The 13861-nt window shown below is 41.2% G+C and overlaps 1 protein-coding gene and 1 pseudogene across 10 annotated transcripts in view; both read right to left on the bottom strand.

Annotated features, from left to right (window-relative positions):
* Positions 1 to 976: 976 nt before the first annotated feature.
* On the bottom strand, positions 977 to 5111 carry LOC148007760 (peptidyl-prolyl cis-trans isomerase A pseudogene; annotated as a pseudogene).
* Positions 5112 to 6800: 1689 nt separating this feature from the next.
* Positions 6801 to 13861, bottom strand: part of Pak1 (p21 (RAC1) activated kinase 1) — a 114863-nt gene continuing 107802 nt past the window's right edge. For all 10 annotated transcript variants that reach the window (XM_087551554.1, XM_087551558.1, NM_017198.3 and 7 more), the window contains 2 exon segments: positions 11055 to 11192; positions 6801 to 8069 (listed from right to left, as the gene is read on the bottom strand). In XM_087551554.1, coding sequence (XP_087407680.1) covers positions 7983 to 8069; positions 11055 to 11192 — 225 coding nt within the window. In that variant the 3' untranslated portion in view covers positions 6801 to 7982.

Below are 13861 nucleotides of genomic sequence, written 5' to 3'. Positions count from 1 at the left end.
CAAACCTGTTTCAAACATGACAATGAGCCAGTTTTACCTTTGGGTTTATTTTATTTTTAAGAGTGTTCTTGTTGTTGTTGTTTTGGTTTTTTGTTTTGTGGTTTTGTTTTTGTTTTTTGGTTTTGGTGTGCACATGTGTTTGTGTGTGTCTACATGCATGGAAATGGGTAAGACAGAGACAGACTTTGTGTCTCTTCCTCTGTTGCTTTTGCTGTATTCCCAATGCAAGGTCTCATGAATCAGAAACTCGACAGCACATTGGCTGTTCTCATGTGGCATATGCGACTGTGTGGACTAAATCCACTCTTTCTTTTCATGTTTGCTCCATCTCCCGTGGCTCTAAATGACAGGACCTGAAAACAGTGTCACATTCTTTTGTTTTGTTGTTTTGTTTTGTTCTGTTTTGTTTTGTCTTGTCTCCAGTGTCCCATTCTTGACACCTCCCTTTCCTTTGCAGTCTGGCAGAGTGGCCAAGCTCTGCCTTGCTTGTTGTAGCATTTCTTGTCCACTTCTTTCCATTTCTTCTACTCCTGTTCTTGTATTTCGAGGCCCACTAAAAGCCCCTAAATTTCTCAGTGTGCAGCCACTGCTTAAGAGAGAGTTAATCTTAGTACTCACACTCTCCGGCAGCCCCACAAAGAGCAGGTCATACTGATCTTCTAACAACACCGACTGTCCTTCAAATATACCCTAAGGTTTAATCTGACGTCGCATTCCCTCCCTTTCTCCATCCTTACTTCCCTCCTCCATTCCCACTTATGCCGATTCCCCAGCAACACCGAACTTTTTGAACTCGTCTCTTTTTTTCTCATTTATTTTTCTTCATAATAATAAACGTAACTCTGCGATCAAGCTAGACTTGGAGGGGAAGCCCAACAGTAAGAGCAGAGATTACAGGAAATTACAAACAGATGGGGTTGGGGCAGCCTCCTGGGCTACAGAAAGATGAATGTAAGATGCCCACAAGTCAGAAAAATTAGAGTTGTCCACAGTAAGCACTGGTGATCATCTTGCAGGTCCAAAAATGCTTCCTGGACCAAAAATGCTCCATGGCTCCCATAACGTTCATGCCTCTACCACCTTCCCAGAGTCCACATGTTTGCCACCCAGGCACTCAGGCTTTGCAGTTAACATGGAAAAAGAACCATTTGTGTTTGGTCTAGTGTTTGCCATGGACAAGATGCCTGGAACCGTGTGGTTCAGGATGAAGTTCTCACCTCAAATATTTCCCCATAAGTGGACCTGCTGCCGGTGCCATTGTGGCATGTAAAATTGCCAACTTGGCTCATGAATCCTGGAATAATTCTGTGAAAAGAAGAACCGTTATAACCAAATCCTTCTTCTACAGGACTCAGAGCATGAATGTTTTCTGCTGTCTTTGAAACTCTGTCTGCAAACAGCTTAAAGCAGATGCAGTCTAAGGGCTCACTGTGAGTCGTGATATTGAAGGACACCGTAGGATTAACTATGGTTGCAGCAAGCAGCAACAGGGGACAGTGGCACCTACAAAGCCTTGATCTGATCTCTCATGCCATCATGTGTCTTTACTTATGCTGTCCCTACTGCCAGACCCTCTTCTTGCTCTCAACTTTTATCCAGTAACTATATATAACTATAACTATAACTATGTGTGTGTGTAAATACACATATGTATGTAAATATGTATGTATGTATGTATGTATGCATGCATGCATGCATGCATGCATGTATATATGTATGTATACCAGAAGAGGATGTCAGATCACCTGGGACTGGAGTTACTGATGGTTGTGGGCTGCCTTGTGGGTGCTAGGAATTGAACCTGGGTACTCTAAAGAGCAGCCAGTGCTCTTAACCAGTGAGTCATCTCTCCAGCCTCTTTGAGTAAGTCTTGACGTGAGGCTCAGCTCGGGAAAATATTGTTCATTGCTATGCCTTGTCAGTGGATTCTAAATACCCTCTATCTCCTTCAAAATAAACATCTTACTACTGCATTAGCCACATTGGTGGTAATTACTTTTGTTTGCTACTGGCTAGACCACGGTAATGGTTTGAATGAGAACGGCCCTCATAGGCTCCTACGTTTGAGTACTTGATTCCAGCAGGTGGAACTGTTTGAGAAGGATTAAGAGGCATGGCCTTGTTGGAGTCTGTGTGTCACTGTGGGTAGGCTTTGAGGTTTCAAAAGCCCATGGGCTGGAGAGATGGCTCAGTGGTTAAGAGCACCCAACTGCTCTTCCAGAGGTCATGAGTTCAATTCCCAGCAACCACATGGTGGCTCACAACCATCTGTAAAGAGATCTGATGCCCTCTTCTGGTGTATCTGAAGACAGCTACGGTGTACTTAGATATGTAATAAATAAAAATAAATCTTTAAAAAAAAAAAAAAGCCCATCTATTCCCAGTTAGCGCTCTCTGAGTCAAAATGTAAGCTCTCAGCTACTACTGTAGGCCATGCCTGCTGCCACACCCAACTCTACCACCATGTATGCCATGATGGTCATGGGCTCACTTCTGAAACTCTTCCCTAAATTTCCCCAGGAAACTCTTCCCTAAATTTCTTCGACCATGGTGTTTTGCCATGGCTATAGAAAAGCAACTAAGATAACTACATCTACTCATCTCTTTATGCCAATTGAAGCTCTTGGCAAGAGTCAGTTAACGGTTGTTTAACTAAGTACTTGTTAGAAGCTACGGACGACCAACCCTTTGAATGCATTCAGGGGCTGCATCTTTTCTGACTACACTAAACTCCAGTGAGTATGCCTTATAGTTGCCTGGTGCACGGAATGATGACTGTGTAGATGAAGAGAAGAAGCTTAAGCCTTGAATTATTTACCCTTTCTTCCCAATCAGATTCTGAAACCCTAAGCTGGCACCCTCTGAGATTAGGTAGAGGTCAAAAGGTTGAGCAGTCTTTTGTGATATGTAGACTTCTTCAAAATTTCATTCTGATTGCTTCTTGAGAGCCCCTCCCCACCATCCCATCTTGTATCAGGTGACACTGAAGTAAGCTGTGGCTCTGGTGTCTTGGGTGTGAGCCTGATCCATGGGTAAGCAAGACAAACAAAATGAAAGCATTCAAAACAGGCCAAAAAGAATATGAAAGAATCGATCAAGTAAGTCTAGTCGCATATTCCATTCAAAGAATGAATGTATTTAACACGTTTTTGTGGGAGGCTGTTAGAAATCAGTAGTGAAAGCTGACTTGGGGATTGTGGTTTCTTAAAACCACAGGCTCTCACTGATCATAGGGAGATAGTGTTTGGGTTTTTTTTTTTTGTTTTGTTTTGTTTTTTTATCCCAACAGAACTGGCTCGGTTTTGTAGATACAATGTTCATTCAGTTCAACTGACTTTTGCCATGGAGGTTCACTTTGTTGAACCCTATCTGATCCTAGAAAAAAAAATAAGAGTGAAGAACTCCAGTAAGATTGTGTTAAAGACACTGTTTTTGTTTGAGGGAGTTAATTTTGTTTTTACATTTAGTGTGTGTGTGTGTGTGTGTGTGTGTGTGTGTGTTTTGTGTGTGTGTGTGTATGCATGAATGCATGTGCAGACATATGTACATACATGTGGAAGTCAGAGGATGACTTCTGGGACTGGGTTCTCTGTTTCCACCATGTGAATTTCAGGGCTTGAACTCAAGCACATCTATTCACTAAGCCACCTCACTGACTTTGGGGAAACTGTGCTTGTTTCTTTTAATTCTTTCAAAATTAAAAACTGAAAGCCCGTCATTCATTTGTTTCTTTAACACTCCAGACTCTTTAGAATTTTAGGTCAACAATTTTTATAAGGAAACTTGAGATAAAAATCTTTTGTGATGAGCAGTGTTGTATCATCTTTTCATCTTTCGCTTTGTGCACTTATTTTGACAACACTGAGGTTTTAACTCGAGGCTCCTTGAACATGTTAAGTATTTTATTGCTGAGCTATATCCCAGCCTGCACACTATTTTTTTTTGACAAATTCTGCAAAAACAAAACAAACAAACAAACAAAAAAACCCAACCAACCAACTAAACCCCACAAGATTGGTTGGTGTTTTCTGTTAACTAGAAAGCCTGTATTTTTCAAACACTTGGGAAACATAGTCACAAACATGGAAGCATGAACACACATGTAAGCCCCTGCGGTGATAGAGGTTCCCCTTAGCTTAGAGATTTCTCAGCCAAATAAATGTTGGTAACTTAAAAACTGTAGCCAGCCCCTAAGTTCTCGGCAGTTTGAAGCTGAGTGCAGTAGTTCTCCAAACCAGTTATAACTTCTCTATTCTGAGAGCAGTTTTACTACTCAGTGCTCGGGCTGAAGAACGAGTAAACGGTCGAAGGTTGGCGTTTATCTAAGTCGACAGAATGAGAGCGGAGACATGAAGGAAGGGATATACTCTTGAGTACATATGCCACCTGTCTGGTGCCAGCTTCTGGTTTCTTTTTCTTGGCAGCATGCTGAGGCTTGGTGCCAGACCCTCGACAACCATCCAGCAGCAAAGCCTCACGCCCAAACCGTGGATGAAGCTTTTGTTAAATGCTTTGTTAAGTATGCGTAGTGTTTGTCTGACAAAGGTTGTCTGACCCTTCTTAAAAGAAAAAAAAAATTGTGTATTACTTTTGAATTTCTTTTGTTGTGTGTGCGTGCTTGTGCGTGCATTGAAACTCACGTCAGCAGGCTGCATGAGTGCCTTTATCTGCTGAGCATCTTCCTGACATCCAAATCTCCCTTTATTTTTATGTGTATGTCTGTGTGAGTGTATGCCACGTGTGTGGGTGCCTACAGACACAAAGAGGAAGTCAGATCCTGGTGCTGGAGTTAGGTCTTCTGCAAGAGCCCCTAACTGCTGAGTCATCTCTCCAGCCCCCCAATTTCCCTTTGCTTTTAATACAACCCTAATAAAAATTTTTGAACTCCAAGTCTAAAAGAGATATGAAATACTATTAGGTTTTTATCACTTAGCAACTTACCAAGAAAAGAAGCTCGGTTTTGTTTTTCTGCTTTTTTAACAGTCTGGACAAGCACCTTTGATCACATATATTATTTTGGTCTCTTTTTTGAGACACAGTAACACGATTCACCCATGCTATTTTCCTGTATTTATCTCCCCAAAATTAGGATTACATACCGTCACCCCCATGCCCGACCAGATACAAGTTTTACCAATGTTTAAGTGGCTGTTGATTTTATGATTAGAAACTAGTTTTGATCAAAATGTTAAAAGTATAACTTAGACTCCCAGATATAGATTATTATATAAGGTTCCTATTTTAGTGCCAGTGAGAGTCAGAGTTAGCATAAAGTCTCCTGACAAACCAGGTCACTTCAAGCATTACAAAATAGGTCTGCATTTGCCATTTCCCGGGATCGTACCAAATGCTCAGCAGAAACGATTTTATTTCCTCAGGAACTTAGAGTAGACGCTATTATTACACCTGCTTTAGATCTGGAAGTTGAAGTTCGGATGCTTTAAGTAGTTTATTCAAGGACATACTTACTGTGGGTGAGCCAAAATGGAACACTCAATAGATTTCAGTTACATTACGCTACTTGTTTCCTCTAGATCAGCAGGTCTCAACATGGTGGTGGAGGCCCCTTTAGGGCCCTTCCAGCCTAAGACCATCAGAAAGCACAGATACTTACATTACTATTCATAACAGTAGCAAAATTAGTTACAAAGTAGCAACAAAACTAATTTTATGGTTGGGGCCACCACAACAGGAAGAACTCACTATATTGAAGGGTCATAGCATTGGGAAAGTTGAGAACCACTGCTCTAGATTGTTGGCTTCTATGATAGAAGTGAATTCTACCAACACCAGCGAGCCTGGGAAAGTACTCTAAGTACTTTGTGAATGGCAGCCCAGGACACTTTGACTGCACCCTGAGGACAGATACCCCTGAGCAGAAAAATCTCAGTTTGCCAAGACCTTAGACCTACAGCAGCTGTTGTTGTATTTGGTCATCTTAGAGGTTATCCTTTTCAACTGGAAGTTGAATCTGTGCTTATCTTAACAAGTTGGAGTATCGATCTGCCTAGCCCCATCACTCTCAGTTCTTAGACTAGACCTATATACAATTACATCGTCCTGAGAACCAACCTGGGAGAATGAGCTGCTGTGGAATATATTTGTATATTGTGAAAGTACAGGCTGCATATGATTTACCTAAGTGTAGCAGTGGTTGCTGGGAGTTGGGGTTGGCATAAGGGAATGGCAGGTTGAAGAGAGTTCTAGGACACTAGATGTGTTCCGTTTCTTATATGGGCACTAAATACATGTGTATTTACAATTAGTCTTTAAACAACACATTTTGTTGTTGCTGTTTTGGTTTTGCTAAGTTTTTTTAATGTATAACTAAACTGAAAATTGTTTTTAGAAGTGTGGTGGTTTGAATAGGGATGCCCCAGGACTCACAGATTCAAATGCCTGTTTGTAGGGAGTGGCAGTATTAGGATGTGGGGCTTTGTTGGAAGAAGTGTCACTAAAGCTCAAGTCTGGCCAGTGTGACAGTCTCCTGCTGCTTGTGGATCAAGATGTAGAACTCTTAACTCCTTCTCCAGAACCATGTCTGCCTGCACACCGCCATGCTTCCCGCCATGACAATATGCTGACCTCAATTAAATATTTTCCTTTGTAAGAGTTGCCATGGTCATGATGTCTCTTCACAGCAATAAATCCCTAAGACAGAAGCAAAAGTCTACAGATGGATGTCTATAATGACAAAGGGACATCCTACTGCAACTTACTTTCAAACAGTTCATGAAGAATCATGATTACTTCATGATTCACTTCAACAGAAAAAGAGGGGAAAAAAGACACACTTCCTGTAGAGTATTTTCATCTCCTTTTATTGAAGGAAATAGAAACTTGTGCTGCTGAGGCAGTAGGACCTCTGAGCATGACAAGGTAGTCAGTGGGGCTGACATGACAAGCCACAATGCTGGCCAAGCATCCTACCACAGCAGGAGAACCAAAACCACGAAGAGAGCAGGAGGTAGCAAACATCTGTAATATCCAGAGTAAGCATGTCCACTTGCAGAGAACTTGGTCATGCACCTAAAAACAGGGTCCCCTTATTACTAGCAGCACATCACCTCGTATTTGCAGACCTTCTCTTTTGACTGAAATAGTTAAGCTACCAGAAGATCTAGTCTCAGGTAGAAACAGGCTGACATCTTGAAATATCACACAAGTATAGCTGGACAGGTGCTAGAGCCAGCCATGTGCTAAAAGTAGCTGCACTTTCCCTCTGACTTCTCACACTTCTCTTACTTAGCATGTGCTCTAGGAAATCTCTCAATGCTATAAATAAGGACAGAATGCAGGCAGCAGCCTAGGGGATGCAGGGAATCAAAAGCTGCTACATAGCTAAGACCATTTCACTAGAAATAGCACGGGAACACTACTGGGCTATGGTTCTCCAAAACAGCTGCTAGAAGCACACACAAAGAAAAACATGGTAGTTCTCCCATGTCAGGATCAGCTGCACCAAGGTCATGGTTCAGGAAACAGAGCCTCTTCATGTCCCTGGCAGATTATCAGGCCCCGTGGCATTTCAAAGCTGTTCTGGTTTTCAAATACAATGAAGTGTTTGGGCAATTTGGTCACAGAAATAAAAAACAAAAGCAATTTCAACTGATAGCAAATTGATAATGCTATCAAACCATAAGTTTATAGAGTTAAGAACTGATTGTGAGGGGTAAGGAATGGGATGGTTGAGATTTCTGTTTCGTAGAAACAGGTTTATTCAGGTAAACCCTTGCTCATCAGTCCCCTCCATGCCCACAAGCTAAAGGGAATTCCTATTTAGAAATGGCCTCTGCTGGATTAGTCATCGGTTGCGGTTCTCTTCAGTGCTAGACGGTTTCCAAGGATCAAAGTCTTGAGAGCACTAGATCAGGAAATGGGAGAAGCAAGGAAAGGAGAAGAGGACATGAGGGGTCGGAGTTCCCGAAACGAGTGTTTATTTCATAGAAGGCTTGGCACATGAGGCTGGGGTGAGCGTGGTTTCAGTGATTGTTCTTGGTTGCCTCTTTTGCTGCAGCAATCAGTGGAGTCAGGCTGGAGAGAGGCTTGGCAATCTTCAGGAATTGATGCTAGAAGAAGAAAAAGTAAAGAGTAAGAATTTGCCATTCTTACAAGACAATAGGGGCATCATTGCCAGATTAATCTTGAATTGAAGGAGAAAACTTACTATCTTTGTATGTGTGTGGTGCACGCATGCATGCATGTATGCCATGATGTGTGTGTGTGTATGTGTGTGTGTGTGTGTGTGTGTGTGCACCCAATGACAATTTGCAAATGACTTCATTTCACTATTACAGGCGCAGGGAAATTGTCCTCAGGTCGTCAGACTTGGCAGCACGTGCTCATACCCAGTAACTTGGTTCTCTCATTAGCCAAGTATACAAGTTTTATTTGTAAGTCAGTAATGTAAGAAAAACCTCAAAGGAAGGATTAATAGTTTCATATTCATATGGCATTATACAGAATATTAACACAGTAACTAACACACTGACAGCACAGCACAATGGATCCACAGACACTTTGAGTGAAAGAAGTGGACAAAAAGTTCATTTTGTATGATTTTTTTTTTTGTTTCTAGGTAAATTCAAACTTCTGCAATAACAGAGTATTCTTTCTGGAGAAGACACTAATCCTTAGTCTGAAACTCCAGCCCTCAGCTGGGACTATCAGCACGCATCATACATGGCTAAGAACCTTTGTCCAATCATTGACTCCAGCAAGGATAAGTGTCCCGGTAAGGACTTTAAGGTCCTTTACAAAATTATTTTCATTGGGATGTACTTTGAGCCATATTTCCAATTTAAAAAATTTTTAAGAGAAAATACCATATAAAAATGTTACAGAAAATAATTCTTTCTGTAGCTCTGAACCTCTTATACTGGTGGGTTGTTTGTATTTGTTTGTTTTTTACATTTGTCTGGAAGATATTGACCGTTTCTTCCATTTGATAATAAAGATCAGAGCTGAATTTCTTTTTCTGAAAAACATCTCATTCTTCCATCATTCCTATAATCCCTAGTTAGTATTGTTATGTATGTGGACAGACACGCACATGAAGTTGTGTAGAGGCATTCTGTGCTGAAAGCTGATTCAGCTCACTGGGACAGAGACAGGATACACAGAGGAACTGAGACCTAGGTGATCTTCACCAAAGCTTGAAGATATGAATCCAGTATCTCATCCTGTATATATCTATACTATGTATGTTCTCACAGGAGAAGAGACACGAGACTTCATGGCTTAAGTTTCTGAAAAGCCTAGGATCTGAACGTTTACCAGGTAACACTGACAAGCTGCAGAACTGGGTCTGAGGTTCTAGTTTTCTAACTCTTCTGACAAGAGCAGCAGCATCCAATACCCAGCAGGAAGCCTCCATTTCCTTCTCTCAACAAAGTAAAGTAGGTAAGTCCTATAAACCTTCCAGCTCTGACAATTTTTGAGTCTACAGAAGCAGTAAGAGCATATACTCTTGAGAGCTGAACAGATAATGCTGAGACCCCATATCTGCTATTTGTCAACTGTATAATCAGGCAAAAGTTACGACATAAATGGGAACAACCAATCCTGTAACTCGCAGGCTTGCTGTGAAAGCATTTACATTCATAGGGCTTAGTACCAGAATTAGGAGAGCCACGGTAGTACACTTATTAAGAACATTGCTATATCAGGAAGAAAACTCCAGGGGGCACTTTTAACAGCTACAAATTGGCACCTAACAAGGAATGTTTACAACTATCACAGACTTAGCACAGCATTGGTATATTTCCCAATGCCTAAAGTTTCCAGCACACAAATGATATGGAAGGCAAAGGGATTCTATATTGTACCATGTGTTTAAGGAGGCTTTTCATCCCAAAGGATCCTACAAATAACAGCTTATACTTTGCAGAACCCAGATCCCATACCTACTTGGCCAGTGCTATAAACAGTAGCCTCACTTAGAGATGTTAAACATGCAGGTAAGTAAACATCTCTATTCAACTCTGTATTTTCTGAACACTAACTAACTCCTAGTCAGTCCCTATATAAGAAGAAACCCAGATAGTAATAAAACAGAAGTTACAGCAGAGTGTCAAAATAGGGGGGCTCATAATTAACTAACTCAGGGCAGTGTGCTAAGGGCCTGTTTTGTGTATTTTGGTTAGTCATGCTCTGGCCTAGTGATACACAGTAAACTGATTGATCTGTAGGCATAAAGTGTCATCACCACAAACCTTCATGTGATACTTAAATTATCAGTCTGCGCTTCAGTAAAAGGCATAAGAAATCATATCAAAATAAATGCTATGAATGATGTCACTTGCTAAAGGTAGTTTTGAAACCATATGAACTAAGCTGCGACTTCAGGATGAAGTACTTGGTAAAGCCAACTCTGGATCTCACAACACACTTAAGGATTTTCACTCCAGACAGACAGAGCATTGCTGCCAACATCTCAAGAGGGCAGATGATGACGCTCTAGGGACTCCAAAACTGCACTCCCCTCAGACCACTGGTTCTCAACCTGTGGGTCATTGGAAGACCCTTTCATAAGAGCTGTCTAACAGATAGCCTGCCTATCAGATATTTACATTATAATTCATAACAGTAACAAAGTCACAGTTACGAAGTGGCAATGCAGTGATCTTATGGTTGGGGATTCACAACATGAGGAACTTTATTAAAGGGTCATAGCATTAGGAAGGTTGGGAACCACTGCCCAGACTGATGTTTCTTTGCACTGTTACATGTACCCCAGTAAATGCAACTTGTACAAAATTAAACTCCTCAAAGAGCTACTTCTCAACACCCAAACTCTGACAGAGGAATTCAGGCAAAATAAAAGCCATCTGAAAGACAAAGAAAAAAACTTGAAGAGAAGCTCAGAAAGTAGACTATGAGCTCAACCTACGAAAACGTGGAAAGTTTAAACAGACTGAAGAAGAAACTGAAAGACAACTTTAGGCAAAGGCCCAAATACAAAGTGAGATGGTAGGAGAGAAGTCTAAATCAGCAACCTCAGACAAGATACGATCAAGGGCTTGGGTAGGCACCCCCCTGCAGGAGGACGTTACCTGCAGTAGCTCTTTAGCTGAACCTCTCTTCTCCACATCCATCTCAAGACAGCGGTTCAAAAAGTCCCGGAAAATAGCTGACAACTTCTCTGGGTTCTGAAGCTCTGGCGTCCCATTGGTAGCAATGAGGTACAAGGCCTAGCGATACAAAGGAAGAATCATGTTGTGTTCTCACTGAGGCTCTCTCTGTTGGTATCTAGACATGCTCTCTGGAGATCCACAGCTATGTATGCTCTAACACACAGCTCTGATGCAGCTCTGATGCCCTGAAGAGAATATACTAACCCAAGGATCAGGTTTAACATTCAAGGTCATGTGACTATATATATGCACGTAACATATAACGTCTTTGCTAATAAAACAATTCTTTATATATCCACAACAATAAAGAGTGCATTTGGAAAGCACTTTGTAAATGTACGAGGTGTGACAAACCTAAGGGTTTATTCTTTACTTGGCATAGCAAGTTAAACGTCTCTTTAGTTGCTGGCAGAAATCTGCTGCTGACACTTTCACCCAAGAGAACTGTAAAAAGTCATGTTTGGTTAGACAGCAACTGTTTCTCTGCTGCTTCCCTGCCCCTTAAATGAAGCAGCTCTTGGGAGAAGAAAAATATAGTAATAGTAAATTTCCATAAACATTAAGCTCTTTAATTATAAAGATTTTTTCCCCCTCTGTCTGTCCATCTTTGACTCTTTTGTTTGTTTTGTTTTGATTTTCAAGACAGGGCTTCTCTGTACAGCCCTGGCTGACCTGGAACTCACTCTTTAGACCAGGCTGGCCTGGAACTGAAGAGATTTGCCTGCCTCTGACTCCCAGTGCATTAAATGTGTGTACTACCACCACACCCAGCTACCCAGTCTCATTTTAAATGACCACAGTAACTCTGAGTAAGAGGCGGGCAAGGATGATTATCCCCATTTCACATGTACGGCTACCCAGCTGTGGCACTCACTGTTGAGTGCTGACTCTAATCGCAGTGTTATCTCCATCACACCACACTGATTAACCTCCTATCTGAGGCAGAGGAGGATGTGTTATTTGTGGAGTGAGACAGCAAAGCTGGGACTAAAAAGTAGAAACTAGAGAAGCAAGTTTCATTTTGAGATAACGAAGCACTTTCCAGCAACTGTAGCTATCCAAGCTAACATGATCTGAGCATGTCGTTAAGGGTAGATATCCTTACGGGGGAATTCTTGCACTAGATGGGAGAATGAACTAAATGAGAAAGTAAACCAAAGTAACTTCATATTTGCTCACAATCAAAATCACCATCTTTATTGTATACTGTTTCCTCTCCATTGCTGCTAATTCCCTTCCATTAACTAACACAAACTTTTGCTGCCCCTTTTCAACTCCACACGATACTGTTCCATTTCCCTGTCACCCTTCATAGCAAAACTCATGTAAGAGGAGAAAATACTTGTAAACGCCATCTTAGTCTTCTCCTTTTCTGCTCCTATGGGTTTATTCAAGTTAGGCATTCATTCCCATCAGTCTATAACTGGTCATTAAGGCCTTACTGGAGGCAGAGTTTCAGCGCTTAAGGTTTTGCCCTAATTCCAGTTCTCTGGTTCACATGCGTTTCAAGACAGAAGCTCTTAGCATCCAGATCCTGCTAACAAACATGCCACTTCCCTACCATCAGGAACTCTTATTCCCTTGGAACCATAAGCACAAATAAATTCTTTTCTCCTACAACTTGCCTTGGTGACAGTGCTTTAATTACAGCAGATTAAACAGGAAAGTAAATAATGCAAAGGGATGTAGTGACTGCTGACTCCACTTTCTTTACCATCCAAGGCATCTTGTCAGCTCTTCCTTCCAACACTCCCCAAGTCTACTTCTCTCCTGTGTTCTGAGTGCCACCCAAGCTACCACTCTTGCCTCAACTATTATATCAGTCTCTCACTGTCTGTTTCCTAAAGAAGCAGCTGACATGATCCATTTCAAACACAAACTGTATCTCCTCTTACTATTATCTAACTGAAAATCCCTTCTGATGATGTAAAATAAAAGCCAAATTCTCACACTGTCCCACAAGACTTAGTGGCTGGCCCTTTTCTTATTGCCGACTCTGGCTACCAGTCTACTTTTTCCTCACTCCTTCCTGGGAAATAGCCTCCTTTGATTTTTCCAGTCAAAAATCAAATCAAATTCTTGATACCTGGAAACTCTTGCATGAGACTAAGTATCATGGTTATTCCTTTAACTACCTCATGTTTCTGCTGAAATAACTAGTAAGAGAAAACTTTCCTCTACATAAAACCTTCCCTATAACTGTCAATCTCTCTTATCTGACATTTTCCACAGCAGTTATCATCTGTTACTATAGAATCATTTTGTATTATCAGAACAATCTCTTGTATATAATCAGGACTCAGCACTTCCTCCCTGCCCCCACCCCCAATTCTAGGATTGAGCTCTAAAACTGAGCTATATCCCCAGACAACTTAATATTTTACATTCATTTATATTTTAAATTCAACACTATCTGTCTTTGGTTTTATGCATGTTACATGTTTATTTTGTGTATACTGTGTATTTAGTGTGGGTACATGTATACCACGTATCTCATGTGGGAGTCAGAGGGCAGGCTGTGATAACTGGTTCTCTTTTCTTCACGTAGGTTTCAGGGATTACACTCAAGTTGTCAGATGTGGCCGGAAGAGCCTTAACTCACTATGTCATCTCACTAGTTTCTTGTTTTTGCTTTTGAGACAAATTAGTCTCAAACTGGCAATCTAAAGATTGTCTCGTAAGTCTAGGATTATAAAAATGTGTAACTATACCTAGGTACACAGGAA

This window comes from Rattus norvegicus, chromosome 1, assembly GCF_021556685.1.
Source record: "Rattus norvegicus strain SHRSP/BbbUtx chromosome 1, alternate assembly SHRSP_T2T, whole genome shotgun sequence".
In the NCBI taxonomy this organism is placed as follows: Eukaryota; Metazoa; Chordata; class Mammalia; order Rodentia; family Muridae; genus Rattus; species Rattus norvegicus.
Note: the sequence above shows the minus strand (reverse complement) of the source record. Positions and strands in the feature narration are given on the sequence as shown.